Raw genomic sequence first — 16,511 nt, 5'->3', positions numbered from 1 at the left:
ATATTTTTGTGTTTGTATATGTTAAATATACATATGGAGGTGTATGTATATATTAGATATTTTATTAATATATTTACACATAACTCAGGTATTAAATAAAATGACATAATTAAGTTCAAAACAACAGTAATGACCAAAAAGATAAATGCATTAAATGCACCAGTTAAAAGATAGGTACAACCATAGGTTGCTACATTATTTATTTATTTATTTATATTTGTATTGATTTCAGAGAGGAAGGGAGAGAGAGGTAGAAACATCAATGATGACAGAGAATCATTGATCAGCTGACTTCTGCACACCCCCTACTGGGGGTTGAGCCCACAACCCAGGCATGTGCCCTTGACCGGAATCGAACCCGGGACCCTTCAGTCCACAAGCCGATGCTCTACCCACTGAGCCAAACCAGTTAGGGTGGTTGCTACATTTTAAGAGAATCCAATTCTGACTACGTATGCCTGCCCTCAATCTTAACTTTCCATTGTTTATTCCACCCACTGTGTAAGACCCCTTATGTGTTTGTCTTATGTAATCCTCATAGCAACCCTGTCAGGTAGGGGTTATTATGACCAACTTCCTTTAAGGGTTGAGAAAGCTAAGGATCAAATAGATTAAGGAGTCAACCCAGTGTTGTTGAAGCACTGTTTTAAAAAACTTCTCAAAAATGTTTAACTCATATGGATAACATGTAGAGTTTTTCTATGAAAAGAAAAAAGCCAGCACCTGACACTTACTAAGCCTTGCCAACAGCAGTGCAGGCAGATTTGAGCACAGTGATCACAGAATTTGCATTATCCTTTCAAAGGTGAACTCCAACCAGGACCAGATTTTTCCAATCCAAAAATTATATTAAAGATCCTACCGTATGGTGTAACTACTATGGAAAACAGTATGGAGGTTCCTCAAAAAATTAAAAACTAGAACTGCCTTATGACCCAGTGATTCACTTCTGGTACATAGCCAAAGAAACCAGGACGAAGCAGGGGCTGGGAGGGCCGAGCCCCTTGCACGAATTTCATGCATCAGGCCTCTACTATTATAATAACTATGTATGGTGCCAGGTGGGTACTGGAAAAACCAGGGGGAACACTTTGTAAAGTATATGATTGTCTAACCACTATGCTGTACACCTGAAACTAACACAAAATAATGTTGAATGTAAACTGTAATTGAAAAAATAATTGAAAAAAATTGAAAAACTATCCCATTGCCCTGGTTGGGTGGCTCCTCCATTGGTTTGAGCGTCAGCCCATACACCAAAAGGCTGCAGGCTCATTCCCAGCCAGGGCACATACCTAGGCTACGTGTTCAGTCCTCGATCTGGGCACGTACAGGAAGCAACCAATCTATGTTTCTCTCTCTCTCTCTCTTTTTCTTCCTCTCTTGAAAACTATCCTTGGGGGAGAATTTTTTAAAATCCCACAATAATAATTTTTTAAAAGACTGAAGTGTTGCTTTCTTTTTAAATTTCCGTTCCAATTTAGAAAAATGACGAGGAGCCATGACAACTTCTAAAGTGGGGTGTCTGTGACTGCAGAACCAGCTCAAACTGGTCCTATCCTGTTTCTAACCACCGCTCACCAGTAACACCTTTGAACCATCCACTGCTCACCCCACAGAACCGAAGGAGCAGAACATGACCGGAACCTAAGTGCTGGGATCTTTTAAGAGGTGAAGGGTCCATTGTCCTTGAAGATCTCGTGCTGAAACCACTTAAATCTTGCCCCACAACCTGGATCCAGTAGACTGATTTGAGCCTGGCCTCCTGTCTCCTTGCTGGCTGAACTCACAAATAAAAGCTCTCTCTTTTCTCAAAGCCAGTGCCATCGTATTGGCTTCTATGCACGTCGGGTAGTGACCCCTTGTCCAGTACCAGCTCCATCCAGGTGGAGCTGAATAGAGACCCTGAGTTCCTAACAATGGGATTTAAAAGTAGTAGTAATAATAATTATTATTATTTATTAATTGAATTCCTACTATGTGCTCTGACCTGTGGTAAGCATTGGAAATGCGTGATCTTATTGAAACCTCGAGTGGCTCTGTGAAGCACAGGCCATTACTGTGCATATTATTCTGCAGATAAGATAACCATGACATGAAGACGAGGACGAGCCCCTCAGGGAAGCTCTCCCAGGTAGAACTCACCAGAGACCCTCCCCACTAAGTTCTCCCCTCTCTCCCACACCAGGTATGACCGCCATGCTGGGGCTGAACCACAGCTCTGTGTCTGAATTCATCCTCATCGGCTTCTCCCCCTTCCCCCACCTTCAGCTGATGTTCTTCCTGCTCTTCCTGCTGATGTACCTGTTCACGCTGCTGGGGAACCTGCTCATCATGACCACCATCTGGGGCGAGCGCAGCCTCCACACGCCCATGTACCTCTTCCTGTGCGCCCTCTCCATCTCCGAGATCCTCTACACCTTCGCCATCGTCCCGCGCATGCTGGCCGACCTGCTCTCCACCCACCGCTCCATCGCCTTCGTGGCCTGTGCCAGCCAGATGTACTTTTCCTTCACGTTTGGCTTCACCCACTCCTTCCTGCTCACGGTCATGGGCTATGACCGCTACGTGGCCATCTGCCACCCCCTGCGCTACAACGTGCTCATGAGTCCCCGTGGCTGTGCCTGCCTGGTGGCCTGGTCCTGGACTGGTGGCTCGGTCATGGGGCTGGTGGTGACAATGACCATTTTCCACCTCCCTTTCTGTGGGCCCAATGAGATCCACCATTTGGCTTGTCATGCGCTTCCACTGTTGAAGTTGGCCTGTGCGGGCAATGTCTCCACAGTGACCCTGGGCGTGGGCCTGGTGTGCATCATGGCCCTGCTGGGCTGCTGCCTCCTTATCCTCCTCTCCTACGCCTCCATCATAGCCACCATCCTGAGGATCCCCTCGGCTGAGGGCCGGCACAAGGCCTTCTCCACGTGCGCGTCCCACCTCACTGTGGTGGTCGTGCACTATGGCTTCGCCTCTGTCATCTACCTCAAGTCCAAGGGTCCCCAGTCTCTGGAAGGAGACACCCTGATGGGTGTCACCTACACAGTCCTCACGCCCTTCCTCAGCCCCATTATCTTCAGCCTCAGGAACAAGGAGCTGAAGAGTGCCATGAAGAGGACCGTCCTCAGCAGGCTCCTTCTCCAGAGCTCCGGAAGGGGCTGGTTTCACGGCAGGGAATGTGGTGGGTGAAGACCCTTCAGTCTTCTGTCTGTAAAATGTATATATTTATGCTTCATCAGTGATGATTCCTATATGTGAACTCCCCCTGCCTCCACCCTTAGCAAGTGCTCTGTAAACTCAAGATGTACTCTCCCCCCCATCAGCCCCCCCACCCAATCTGGTTGACCTTTTTCCTCTTCGATTCACTGGGGTAATGGCCTCCCCAATATTGACCTTGTGTGTCAACTTCTTCCTGTATCCTGTGCCTGAGAGTGGCATGGAGGAGGGGATGCCCACATCACCATTTGGGGGTATATACCTGCCCCCCCAGTGGAATTAATGAGTCAGATGGTAACTCTATGTTTAATCATTTGAGAAACTAACTGCTAGACTGTTTTCCAAAGTGGCTGCACCATTTTACATCGCCCCCAGCAGTGTAAAAGGATTCCAATTTCTCCACATTCTCACCAACACGAACTTATCTTTTTTATTGTAGCTATTCTAGTAGTAACTTATTGTGGTTTGATATGCATTTCCCGATGTCTAATGATCTGTATGGTCTTAAATGCTTAACACATATCAGTTCTTCTATTTCACAAAGGAGGCCAAATTAGCTCCATTTTGAAGATGAGAACACTGAGATATAAAGAGATTAAGTCTGCCCTGCCTGAGTGGCTCAGTGGTTGAGCGTCAACCTATGAACTAGGAGGTCATGGTTCGTTTCCTGGTCAGGGCACATGCCTGGGTTTCGGGCTCGATCCCCAGTGGGGAGCATGCAGGAGGCAGCCGATCGATGGTTCTCTCTCATCATTGATGTTTCTATAACTCTCTTCCTCTCCTTTCCTCTCTGATATCAATAGAAATATATTTTTTTTTTAAAAAAAGAGAGATTAAGTCTGTTAGCTAAAAGTCTTGTCCCCGTAAGGGTCAGAGCTGGGGCTCAGAAGCATACACAGGGGAGGCCCATCTTTTCCAAGAAGGAATCAAGACCTAGATTGGAAAGAGAAGACCAATGTTAGCTGGCAGCAATGAAATGAGCCTAAAGCGATAAATATGCTGTTCTCAGGTGGTTAAGAACTGAGGAGACATGTTGGAAGCTCGAGAAAACTGGCTGTAGATTCTCTGGCTGTAGATGCACTGATATGGAAGTGTCATGTTCAAACATGAAGCCGTTTGCCCTAAAGAGAAGTGTGACTCCTTTTAAAGCCAGGTTCCTGGGTTACATGAAGATCTAACATTGTTAATCAGAAGTATCCGGGAACATTCTTTGCCTCCCCTATAAATTGTGAAGGGGTCCCAGATGATAAGACTGTCTCTCTTGAGTTGTCACGTATGAGGGATGTTTAAGTGGTCCGCATGCTGAATGATCACCCGTCCGCTGCTAGCCGAGGGCCACAGTACAAACTGCAGTGTGGTTGACATAGCACTTCATCTCCAAGTCTATTCCCCAGCCCCCTCCAGCTGTCCAGCCCCACTAGCTCCCCGGCTGCTCCTGCAATAAACCAAGTGCACTCTGACCTCAGGAGCCTGGCACACGCTGCTGCTTCGACCCAGAGCACCCTTTCCTTCCTCCTACACATCCCGAGGTCTGACCTTAAATGGCACCTCCTCAGGAAAGCCTGCCCTGATTTCCTGTGCTCTTTAGCTAATCACAGATCTGGAAGCATCTTGAAATATACTGGTTGTCCTGGAAAACAGGTAAGAATGCGTACTGTATGAATTTGACAGAACTGACGGCAAAGGGGGTGTCTGGCTTATATCTGAGTGTGGTTCCCTGTATCATCAGAGAAAAAAACAACTTGTTCTCGTTTGGTTGACCCACGTCAATGCCTTCTGACGTTTAAATAAACCTTATTTTTACTCCTTTAGATGGTATCGGTTGTTTTGTACATGGAAAACAGTTTGAAAGGTTGAATCTAGTGAACATGTGTTGTTTCTGTAAGTGGCTTATTCCAGGCCCCACGGCGTGAGGCAGGGCTGTGAAAGCACTGTATCGTATCCTGTCTTTATTTCAAAGGTTGATATGTTATTCATCAGGAAAGTTTTGCATTAATTTTGATTTTTAAAAATATTTCATGACATTTGACTTATCTTGATCCCTACATTTTTTTGGTGGCCCCTTAAATTTGGCAGTCAAAGTGAATGCCTCATTGCCTGACCCCAGATTCCTCCAGACACCACCCCCTCCCCCCCAAAAAGCACCTTGCATTTCTTTTCTCTTAAAGGACCAATAATAGAAGTCATCCTTAGCTTATCCTGCGATGGAAAATAGGAATAAATGCCAAAAGTCCGGTGTAAACAGCCAGGGTTTGGGGGTACTGACCCTCCACACCACAGCCCAACCCCTCTGCCCACTGGTGTCCGCCACCACCTCCCAACCCCCAGAGACCCATCCTCCTTCCCCTCCATTATTGAGCTTCCACTTCCTGAAGTCCCCCACTCCCTGCGTCCCCAGCTGTTTGTCATTCCTGCCTAATGGTCCCCTCTGTGCCACATTCTTTGGTTTCCCCAAGGCAGGGCCAGAGCCCAGAGAGGTGATTAAAGGACCTGCAGAGCAGAGCATGGCTGTTGCTGGGGAGATCTCCAGACTTTAGGGCCCCCACCTGGGCTAATTATAGCCCTCCCAACCCCATGTTTCTTTGCGAAGCTTGAGAGATGCAGTTGCTGCCTTCACCTCTCCTGTTCTGCTCTTCCCAAGTGTTGACCCCACCCCCTTGCTTGTGGATGAAAGTCCGGTCTCCCTCAAGGATGTGTCACCCCTGCCCTCCTCTGCCCCCAGACCAGCTGCCTCTGTTCAACAGCCAGAGGGATCTCTGTGACGGGAGAATATAAAGGGTCACCTCTCTGCTTATAGCCTTAGGATGCAGTGCAAACCCCAGTGTGATCCCCTCCGTGCTCATCTCCACCTCTGTCCCCAGCCCTCTCAGCTCTCCACCCCACTCGCTCCCTGGCTGCTCCTGCAACAAACCAAGCACGCGTGGGCCTCAGGAACTTGGTACCTGTTGCTGCTTCTACCTGGAGCACCGGCTCCTACACATCCTTAGGTCCGGCCTTAAATAGCAGCTGCTCAGGAAAGCCTTCCCCGATTTCCCCACACTGAGTCACCATCTCTACCATAAGCCTAATAGCAACTCCTTTCTTTTCTTCAAATTTATCATATATTCATTAGCGTGATTAGTGGTTTAATATCCACATCTTCCCCTCTCAAATGCAACCACTGAGGTCAGAGGTCATGTCTAATTAGTTGTATTCCCCCGGTGGTGTCTAAAAGAATGAAGGGAAGTAAGGTCAGATGTGGGCTGGGATCACCACTCACATGGGGAGTTCAGATTTTATTCTAGTCTCACTGAGAAGCCATTGGGGGTTTTAGGCAGGGGAGGGACATGATCTCCCTCACAATTTCTCTAACAGCTCTGCGGTGTGCGGACTTGAAGGGGTGGGGTTGGAGGGTTGAAGACCAGCTGTGCAGGCCTCTAGGCAAGAGATAGAGGTGTAATAGTCAGACCAGAGTGCGGGTGGTGAAGGTGACATAAGAGGCCAGAGTTGAGTCTTAAGTGATGGAATCCAGATGGTGTTGGAACAGCTGTGCAGAGGAGTGGGGGTGGTAGAGATTCTGGCCAAGATGGTGGGATGGTCTGGCAGAGGGGAGGTTGGCATTCACTGAGATGGGAAGGTTGGCATTTGCTAAGATGGGAAGGGAGCAGGCAAAGCAGGTGGGGAGAGGGGGGACTCTAAGACGCAGCCCTAGGAGAAAGTGTCCTCCCAGGCTCGGCTTCAGTTCCCAGCTAGGAAGATGGTCCACTTCCTTCTGTGGCTCTCCTGTGACCTAGTTTTGACCATAAGGAGGTGGATGTCTGTTCTCAGCTCTGCCTCTCCCAAGATGGAGGGCTCCTTTAGTGCTGGGCGATGGCAGAGTTCTCTTTGGGTTCTCAGATCCGTGCCAAGGTCCTCAGCCAGGGCTCAGTGAAGATGTGAGGGATGGATGACGGAAGGAGGGAGGGAGAAAAGGGGAGAAGAAGGAAGAATGAAAGGAGGAAAGGAAAGAGGGAGGGAGGGAAGAAAGGAGGAAGAGAAGAAGGAAGGAAGGAAGGAAGGAAGGAAGGAAGGAAGGAAGGAAGGAAGGAAGGAGGAAGGAAGGAAGGAAGGGAGGGAGGGAGAGTTCTCAGGGCCCCTGCTATCCTTCTTGAACTTAGAGGACCTCACATCCCACACCCCTAGCCTCCTGGGAGAGACCTGTGGGAACCCACCCCTGGGCTGTCGCTCTGCAGAGATAAAACTCCCTCCCCACCCACTGCTGCCACCCCCCCTACCCCAGGCCAGGCTCCTGGCAGGCATCCCCTTGAGAACAAGGCAAGCAGTGCTTCTGTTTCCAGGGCCCTTTTCCAGGAACACGTGACAAGGGCTATGGGTGCTGGAAGGGAGAGGGAGAGGGCATTCAGACTACGGAGAGGAGAACCCAGAGGAGCAGAGTAAGGACCTGGCTGAGGGATGGACATGGGGAGTGAGTGGGGTGGAGAGGGGAGTCTGCAGCCCCAGCATCTAGCCCCAGGCTGGGTGAGCCAGTCTGGGTTCCTGTCCCTCACAGCAGCCATGCTCCCTCCCCCACAGCAGCCATGCTTCCTCCCCCACAGCAGCCATGCTCCCTCCCCCACATCAGCCATGCTCCCTCCCCCACAGCAGCCATGCTCACCAGGTCCAGTCCCAGGCAGGGAGTGGTCTTTGTGCCAGGGTGAGGGAGAGGGCAGTTTTGAGCCAGAAGGGTCACATTGGGTGTGTCACATGCATGTGTGCACCGCCTGTGCGTGCTTCTGAAGTCACCGAGTGTGTCTGTATCCATGTCCGTGTCTGTGTCCGTGTCCTTGTCTGTGTCCGTGTCCGTGTCTGTGTAGTTGCGTGTGACTGGATTTGTTTCTTTTGGCTCCTGTGGCAAAGTGCTACAAACCAGTGGCTTAAAACACCAGGCATTTATTCCCTCACAGTTCTGGAGGCTGGAAGTGCAAAACCAAGGAGTCCGTAGGGCCATGCTCCCTCTGAAGGTGCTGGGGGAGGGTCCTTCCTTGTTTCTTGCAGATCCTGGTGGGCCTTGGCGCTCCTTGCTTTGTCGCTGCATCACTCCAGTCTCTGCCTCCATCTTCCCATGGAGTACCTCTGTGTCCCCTTCTGTTCCTGTGAGGACACCAGGCATTGGATGAAGCCACAGTGGTTCTCAACCTTCCTAATGCCGCGACCCTTTAATACAGTTCCTCATGTTGTGGTGACCCCCAACCATAAAATTATTTTCGTTGCTACTTCATAACTGTAATTTTGCTGCTGTTACGAATCATAATGTAAATATCTGATATGCAGGATGTATTTTCATTGTTCGTGACCCACAGGTTGAGAACCGCTGGCAAAGGGCTCACCCTAATCCAGTATGATCTCATCTTTGACCTCATATTATTCCATCTGCAAACACCCTGTTTCCAGCTAAGGTCACATGTTGAGGTTCCAAAACCTGTGCACCTGAGCCAGTGCTCTGCCCTGTCCACTTCTGTGAGTGCAGGGCCTAAACTGGGCGGGGGTGTGTGTGTGTGTGTGTGTGTGTGTGTGTGTGTGTAATTCAACCCACCACAGTACCCTTCCTGTGTGTCCCCGGCTTCTCCTGGGCCCAGACAAGGTGCAGACAGCTGGGCAGCGCTCAGTAGATACAAGCAGGGAGAGGGTCTGCTTCTGGCTCAGAGTTTCCTGGGCGTCACTGTCACTGTGTTTCAGAACCTATGCACTGAGCCTGTGCTCGGCTCTGTCCACTTCTGTGAGCCCAGGGCTTGGGCTGTGGCCAGAGGCACAAGCAGGGAGAGCTGAGTGGGTCCAGTAGGGTCCCCTGGAGGAGGAAGGGCACAGGGACAGGATTTGGGAGCCCGGCTTGGGGCTCTGGCTGGGAGCCCGGAGCTGGGATGAGGGCGCTGGCCCTTCTTCTCCCCAAAGTCCAGACTGTGCAGGTGGCTTGGAGAGCCCTCCTGAGCGTCCTGCAGGGAGCTTGTCCTGGGAAGAGTGGCACAGGAAAGCGCCAGAGGGAGACAGGAAGCGGAGAGAGCCCTTTGTGTGTGTGTATTTGTAACATTTGGGTATTTAGGAGCTGGTACCCTGGAGCTCGTTTGTAGCCAGAAGAGAGGAGGAGGTGGGCTGACCCAGCGATCAAGGACTGGGGTCCAAAGGGCATCCACAGAGTCAGAGGAAAGAGCCTGGAACTGGGGCTGAAACCCTGCACTGTCCTGGCGCCAATAGGTGTCACCTGCTGGGGGAGGATGAGTGACAACCAGCCCAGCAATGACCATAAAAGATGCCGGCAATGCCAGCAGCATGTCCTGAGAACACCCGCTGTATAGCACTTGGTATCCAATTCCCATAGAGAACCTGCGAGGGCAGTTCTCTGCTTGTCCCAGCGCACGGTAGGGGCTGGGATTTGAACCCTGGGTCTGCGTGACTCACCACCTGCGTGTGTCTCAGAGAACAGAATAGATTCTAGTAGCAGGAGGAGGCGTAGAGGAAGGACGGTGGGCAGGCACTGCTCCAGGAGACAGGGCTTGAGGCCAGAGCCAGGGCTGGGGCCACGGCATGAACAGGCATGTATGAGGGACCCCATCTTGACTATTTCCCATTTTTGTTGGACTTAAACTTAGGAGCTTTGAGTAAATCATGATTTTCACAATGATCCTGTTCTATTTATTCCCGTTTATCATTATGTCCCACTCCTTTCCCCACCCCCAACAAGCAGGGTTTTAATTTGTTCCCTGTGTGTCCTTCTGCTTCTGTGAATCTTATAACATGTATGTTGCTGCACAGACGTTCTGACTGTGATGCGTTATATGGTAATGGAGGTCTATTTTTTCCTAATTTTTAACCCAGTGCTGTGTTTGTAGGAACCATCCATATTGCTATGTCAGCCTTGTTTTTCCCCCCTAAATGTTGTTTAGGGCTCATGGCGCACCAGATTTTAATTCTCTACTCCGACAGACAGTGGGGTCTCCCAGACTGTTCCCCGCTCTCTGCCAACACAGATGATGCTGAGATGAACGTTCCTGACTCTGTCCCTTAACTGACCTGTGTGTTTAATTTAGAGGGAGACTCAGGAGCAGTGTTTGTGGGACTTGGGGTAAGTGCTCCCTTCATTTGGCCATAAGCCCCCAGGTACCTGCTAGAAGGACTAAAGTCACTCATCTTGGCATCTGGGCCATCACATGGCAGCATCCAGCTCTCTAATTGTTGCTACTCCAACAGGGGTAACGTGGTGCCACGCTGCTGCTTTAAATCCCATTCCTCTAACTGCTGATGAGCAAGGGCAGGTCTGCGTTTCCTGTTTGCCGATTGCGTTTCCTCTTCTGCACATCGCCTGTGCCTACCCCTTCCCACTTCCTATTATAATTCCAGCCTTTTTCTCATTGGTTTGCAGGCATTCCTTACAGACTCCAGATATGAATCTCCTGTCCGTGTCTATTGAGATACAAAAGTTTGCGCGTGTTTAATGTATACATTTTGATGAGTTTGGACATATGCCTACACCTGTGATACCATCAGCACAATCAAGGTCATACCCTCACCTCTGACAGGTTTCTTGTGGCTCTTTACTTTTCTGTGTGTGAGACACATAACATAAGGTCTGCCCTCTTAACATGTGTTCATTGAAATAGATTTGACATATATCCGTGTAAATTTAAAGTGTACATGTTAATTTGATACATTTACATATTGTAATATGATTGCCATTGTAGTGATAGCAACTCTATGACATCACATAATTACCATTTCTTTTATGTGGTGGGAATAAGTAAAATCTAGTCTCTTATCAGTTTGATGATTGTAATACAACATTGTTGTCTACATTCTTAACAGGATTTTAAGTGCACATCATCGTATTGTTAACTACAGGCTCTGTGGTGTACACAGCAGACCTCTAGGACTCACTCAATGTTGCAAATATCTTCTTGCCCTCTGTCAGCTGTCACTTCATCCATGATGCTAATATGATTTATAATTTTGATGTAATGAATTTATTTATGATTTGTGTTTTTTATTTCTTTTCAAAGAACTCATTTCCTATCCTTAGATCACAAGGATTCCACTATACTTTCTTTTATTAGCTATGTTTTTATCTTTCAATTGGGTTATTAATCCCTCTTGGTCCTCTCTTTGTACAGGGCACGAATTGAAAGCCCAGTTTTTGTTTTTATCCACATAGAGAGATACTCTCCTCTACAGCATCTGCTGAGAAATTTGTCATTTTCTGATTTACCTGTGGTGTGAACCTAACCATTTGTGAGCGGCTCCATGTCTGAAGTCTCCATTCCGAGCCGCTGGTCTGTTTGTCTTCCGTTGCAATAAGCCTACATTGCTTTATTTCCAAGACGTTTGTAGAATTCTCAGATTCTCAGAAGGCAATTTCCCCCACCGCCTTTCACTCTCCATGTCAAGGTTGACTTAGTTATTCATGGATCATTATCTTTTCATAGAAATATCAGAATACACTTATTATCTTTCTCAAAAAATCCAACTGAATTTTTTTTTAGAATATTACATCGAATGTAGAGATTAAATTTGGGGGAGAATTAACACCTTTATGATATTATCTTTCCATTTCACCCATTTATTTATATTATCTGCTGTGTTTTCTATTAATTGGAGGTTTAATTGTTCTCTCTGGAGGTCTTGTGTGTGCTTATTTAAGTTAATTGTACATACTTGATAGATTTGGTGCTACTTTGGATGATCCCTTGTTTTCCTAAACTATTATTCTCTTTAATTTTAAGCTTACAAAAAGTTGCAAAAACAACACAGGAAATGTTTGTGCTCCCCTCATTAAAATTTCTGAAATGCCAGCATCTTACAGAACCCCTGTGCAAGGATCAGAACCAGGAAATTAACACTGGCATAATACTACATAGCAAACTACAGATCTTACTAGAATTTCCCCAGTTTTCCCACTGATGTTCTTTTTCTATTCCAGGGCACAATCCATTTCATTTAGTCATTTCAACTGTTCATTATCATTCAGCTCTTAGTATTTCTTAATTTTCTGTGTAGCCCAAAGATTAGTGAGCAATATGTTACTATGCCACTGTCAAAGGTTCAATCTAATATTTGTGCTCCAAGTACATGGGAACTTTCAGGTACCTTCTTCACATTAGTTTCCGAATGTATTGCCGTGTGGTGGTCAGGTAACCTGGGTCTTTGCAATATTGGCACTTGGAAATTTACCTAGACTTCCTTTATGCCTCACACAAGGTCTTTTTGGTGACAATCCATGTTCTTACTGTGTTGTTGTTGTTTTGTCTGTGTGTGTGTGTGTGTGTGTGTGTGTGTGTGTTTGGTTTAATGAATAGGAGCAAGTGGCAAGTGCATATTTTTGTGTTTGTATATGTTAAATATACATATGGAGGTGTATGTATATATTAGATATTTTATTAATATATTTACACATAACTCAGGTATTAAATAAAATGACATAATTAAGTTCAAAACAACAGTAATGACCAAAAAGATAAATGCATTAAATGCACCAGTTAAAAGATAGGTACAACCATAGGTTGCTACATTATTTATTTATTTATTTATATTTGTATTGATTTCAGAGAGGAAGGGAGAGAGAGGTAGAAACATCAATGATGACAGAGAATCATTGATCAGCTGACTTCTGCACACCCCCTACTGGGGGTTGAGCCCACAACCCAGGCATGTGCCCTTGACCGGAATCGAACCCGGGACCCTTCAGTCCACAAGCCGATGCTCTACCCACTGAGCCAAACCAGTTAGGGTGGTTGCTACATTTTAAGAGAATCCAATTCTGACTACGTATGCCTGCCCTCAATCTTAACTTTCCATTGTTTATTCCACCCACTGTGTAAGACCCCTTATGTGTTTGTCTTATGTAATCCTCATAGCAACCCTGTCAGGTAGGGGTTATTATGACCAACTTCCTTTAAGGGTTGAGAAAGCTAAGGATCAAATAGATTAAGGAGTCAACCCAGTGTTGTTGAAGCACTGTTTTAAAAAACTTCTCAAAAATGTTTAACTCATATGGATAACATGTAGAGTTTTTCTATGAAAAGAAAAAAGCCAGCACCTGACACTTACTAAGCCTTGCCAACAGCAGTGCAGGCAGATTTGAGCACAGTGATCACAGAATTTGCATTATCCTTTCAAAGGTGAACTCCAACCAGGACCAGATTTTTCCAATCCAAAAATTATATTAAAGATCCTACCGTATGGTGTAACTACTATGGAAAACAGTATGGAGGTTCCTCAAAAAATTAAAAACTAGAACTGCCTTATGACCCAGTGATTCACTTCTGGTACATAGCCAAAGAAACCAGGACGAAGCAGGGGCTGGGAGGGCCGAGCCCCTTGCACGAATTTCATGCATCAGGCCTCTACTATTATAATAACTATGTATGGTGCCAGGTGGGTACTGGAAAAACCAGGGGGAACACTTTGTAAAGTATATGATTGTCTAACCACTATGCTGTACACCTGAAACTAACACAAAATAATGTTGAATGTAAACTGTAATTGAAAAAATAATTGAAAAAAATTGAAAAACTATCCCATTGCCCTGGTTGGGTGGCTCCTCCATTGGTTTGAGCGTCAGCCCATACACCAAAAGGCTGCAGGCTCATTCCCAGCCAGGGCACATACCTAGGCTACGTGTTCAGTCCTCGATCTGGGCACGTACAGGAAGCAACCAATCTATGTTTCTCTCTCTCTCTCTCTTTTTCTTCCTCTCTTGAAAACTATCCTTGGGGGAGAATTTTTTAAAATCCCACAATAATAATTTTTTAAAAGACTGAAGTGTTGCTTTCTTTTTAAATTTCCGTTCCAATTTAGAAAAATGACGAGGAGCCATGACAACTTCTAAAGTGGGGTGTCTGTGACTGCAGAACCAGCTCAAACTGGTCCTATCCTGTTTCTAACCACCGCTCACCAGTAACACCTTTGAACCATCCACTGCTCACCCCACAGAACCGAAGGAGCAGAACATGACCGGAACCTAAGTGCTGGGATCTTTTAAGAGGTGAAGGGTCCATTGTCCTTGAAGATCTCGTGCTGAAACCACTTAAATCTTGCCCCACAACCTGGATCCAGTAGACTGATTTGAGCCTGGCCTCCTGTCTCCTTGCTGGCTGAACTCACAAATAAAAGCTCTCTCTTTTCTCAAAGCCAGTGCCATCGTATTGGCTTCTATGCACGTCGGGTAGTGACCCCTTGTCCAGTACCAGCTCCATCCAGGTGGAGCTGAATAGAGACCCTGAGTTCCTAACAATGGGATTTAAAAGTAGTAGTAATAATAATTATTATTATTTATTAATTGAATTCCTACTATGTGCTCTGACCTGTGGTAAGCATTGGAAATGCGTGATCTTATTGAAACCTCGAGTGGCTCTGTGAAGCACAGGCCATTACTGTGCATATTATTCTGCAGATAAGATAACCATGACATGAAGACGAGGACGAGCCCCTCAGGGAAGCTCTCCCAGGTAGAACTCACCAGAGACCCTCCCCACTAAGTTCTCCCCTCTCTCCCACACCAGGTATGACCGCCATGCTGGGGCTGAACCACAGCTCTGTGTCTGAATTCATCCTCATCGGCTTCTCCCCCTTCCCCCACCTTCAGCTGATGTTCTTCCTGCTCTTCCTGCTGATGTACCTGTTCACGCTGCTGGGGAACCTGCTCATCATGACCACCATCTGGGGCGAGCGCAGCCTCCACACGCCCATGTACCTCTTCCTGTGCGCCCTCTCCATCTCCGAGATCCTCTACACCTTCGCCATCGTCCCGCGCATGCTGGCCGACCTGCTCTCCACCCACCGCTCCATCGCCTTCGTGGCCTGTGCCAGCCAGATGTACTTTTCCTTCACGTTTGGCTTCACCCACTCCTTCCTGCTCACGGTCATGGGCTATGACCGCTACGTGGCCATCTGCCACCCCCTGCGCTACAACGTGCTCATGAGTCCCCGTGGCTGTGCCTGCCTGGTGGCCTGGTCCTGGACTGGTGGCTCGGTCATGGGGCTGGTGGTGACAATGACCATTTTCCACCTCCCTTTCTGTGGGCCCAATGAGATCCACCATTTGGCTTGTCATGCGCTTCCACTGTTGAAGTTGGCCTGTGCGGGCAATGTCTCCACAGTGACCCTGGGCGTGGGCCTGGTGTGCATCATGGCCCTGCTGGGCTGCTGCCTCCTTATCCTCCTCTCCTACGCCTCCATCATAGCCACCATCCTGAGGATCCCCTCGGCTGAGGGCCGGCACAAGGCCTTCTCCACGTGCGCGTCCCACCTCACTGTGGTGGTCGTGCACTATGGCTTCGCCTCTGTCATCTACCTCAAGTCCAAGGGTCCCCAGTCTCTGGAAGGAGACACCCTGATGGGTGTCACCTACACAGTCCTCACGCCCTTCCTCAGCCCCATTATCTTCAGCCTCAGGAACAAGGAGCTGAAGAGTGCCATGAAGAGGACTGTCCTCAGCAGGCTCCTTCTCCAGAGCTCCGGAAGGGGCTGGTTTCACGGCAGGGAATGTGGTGGGTGAAGACCCTCCAGTCTTCTGTCTGTAAAATGTATATATTTATGCTTCATCAGTGATGATTCCTATATGTGAACTCCCCCTGCCTCCACCCTTAGCAAGTGCTCTGTAAACTCAAGATGTACTCTCCCCCCCATCAGCCCCCCCACCCAATCTGGTTGACCTTTTTCCTCTTCGATTCACTGGGGTAATGGCCTCCCCAATATTGACCTTGTGTGTCAACTTCTTCCTGTATCCTGTGCCTGAGAGTGGCATGGAGGAGGGGATGCCCACATCACCATTTGGGGGTATATACCTGCCCCCCCAGTGGAATTAATGAGTCAGATGGTAACTCTATGTTTAATCATTTGAGAAACTAACTGCTAGACTGTTTTCCAAAGTGGCTGCACCATTTTACATCGCCCCCAGCAGTGTAAAAGGATTCCAATTTCTCCACATTCTCACCAACACGAACTTATCTTTTTTATTGTAGCTATTCTAGTAGTAACTTATTGTGGTTTGATATGCATTTCCCGATGTCTAATGATCTGTATGGTCTTAAATGCTTAACACATATCAGTTCTTCTATTTCACAAAGGAGGCCAAATTAGCTCCATTTTGAAGATGAGAACACTGAGATATAAAGAGATTAAGTCTGCCCTGCCTGAGTGGCTCAGTGGTTGAGCGTCAACCTATGAACTAGGAGGTCATGGTTCGTTTCCTGGTCAGGGCACATGCCTGGGTTTCGGGCTCGATCCCCAGTGGGGAGCATGCAGGAGGCAGCCGATCGATGGTTCTCTCTCATCATTGATGTTTCTATAACTCTCTT

The 16,511-nt window shown here is 47.6% G+C and overlaps 2 protein-coding genes across 2 annotated transcripts; both read left to right on the top strand.

The window, feature by feature from the left end:
- The first annotated feature begins 2,190 nt into the window (after positions 1–2,190).
- On the top strand, positions 2,191–3,183 carry LOC139009925 (olfactory receptor 10H2-like). The gene has a single exon (XM_070414041.1). It carries the CDS (start codon positions 2,191–2,193, stop codon positions 3,181–3,183), a length of 993 nt encoding a protein of 330 aa, XP_070270142.1.
- Positions 3,184–14,716: 11,533 nt separating this feature from the next.
- Positions 14,717–15,709, top strand: LOC139009924 (olfactory receptor 10H2-like). Its single transcript, XM_070414040.1, has one exon. The coding sequence runs from the start codon at positions 14,717–14,719 to the stop codon at positions 15,707–15,709; it is 993 nt and encodes a 330-aa protein (XP_070270141.1).
- Positions 15,710–16,511: the final 802 nt, after the last annotated feature.

The sequence above is a fragment of the Myotis yumanensis genome, unplaced genomic scaffold, assembly GCF_028538775.1.
Source record: "Myotis yumanensis isolate MYYU_CA2020_CCGP unplaced genomic scaffold, mMyoYum1.0.hap1 SCAF_5, whole genome shotgun sequence".
Lineage (NCBI taxonomy): Eukaryota > Metazoa > Chordata > Mammalia > Chiroptera > Vespertilionidae > Myotis > Myotis yumanensis.
This window is presented reverse-complemented; position numbering and strand designations above follow the sequence as displayed.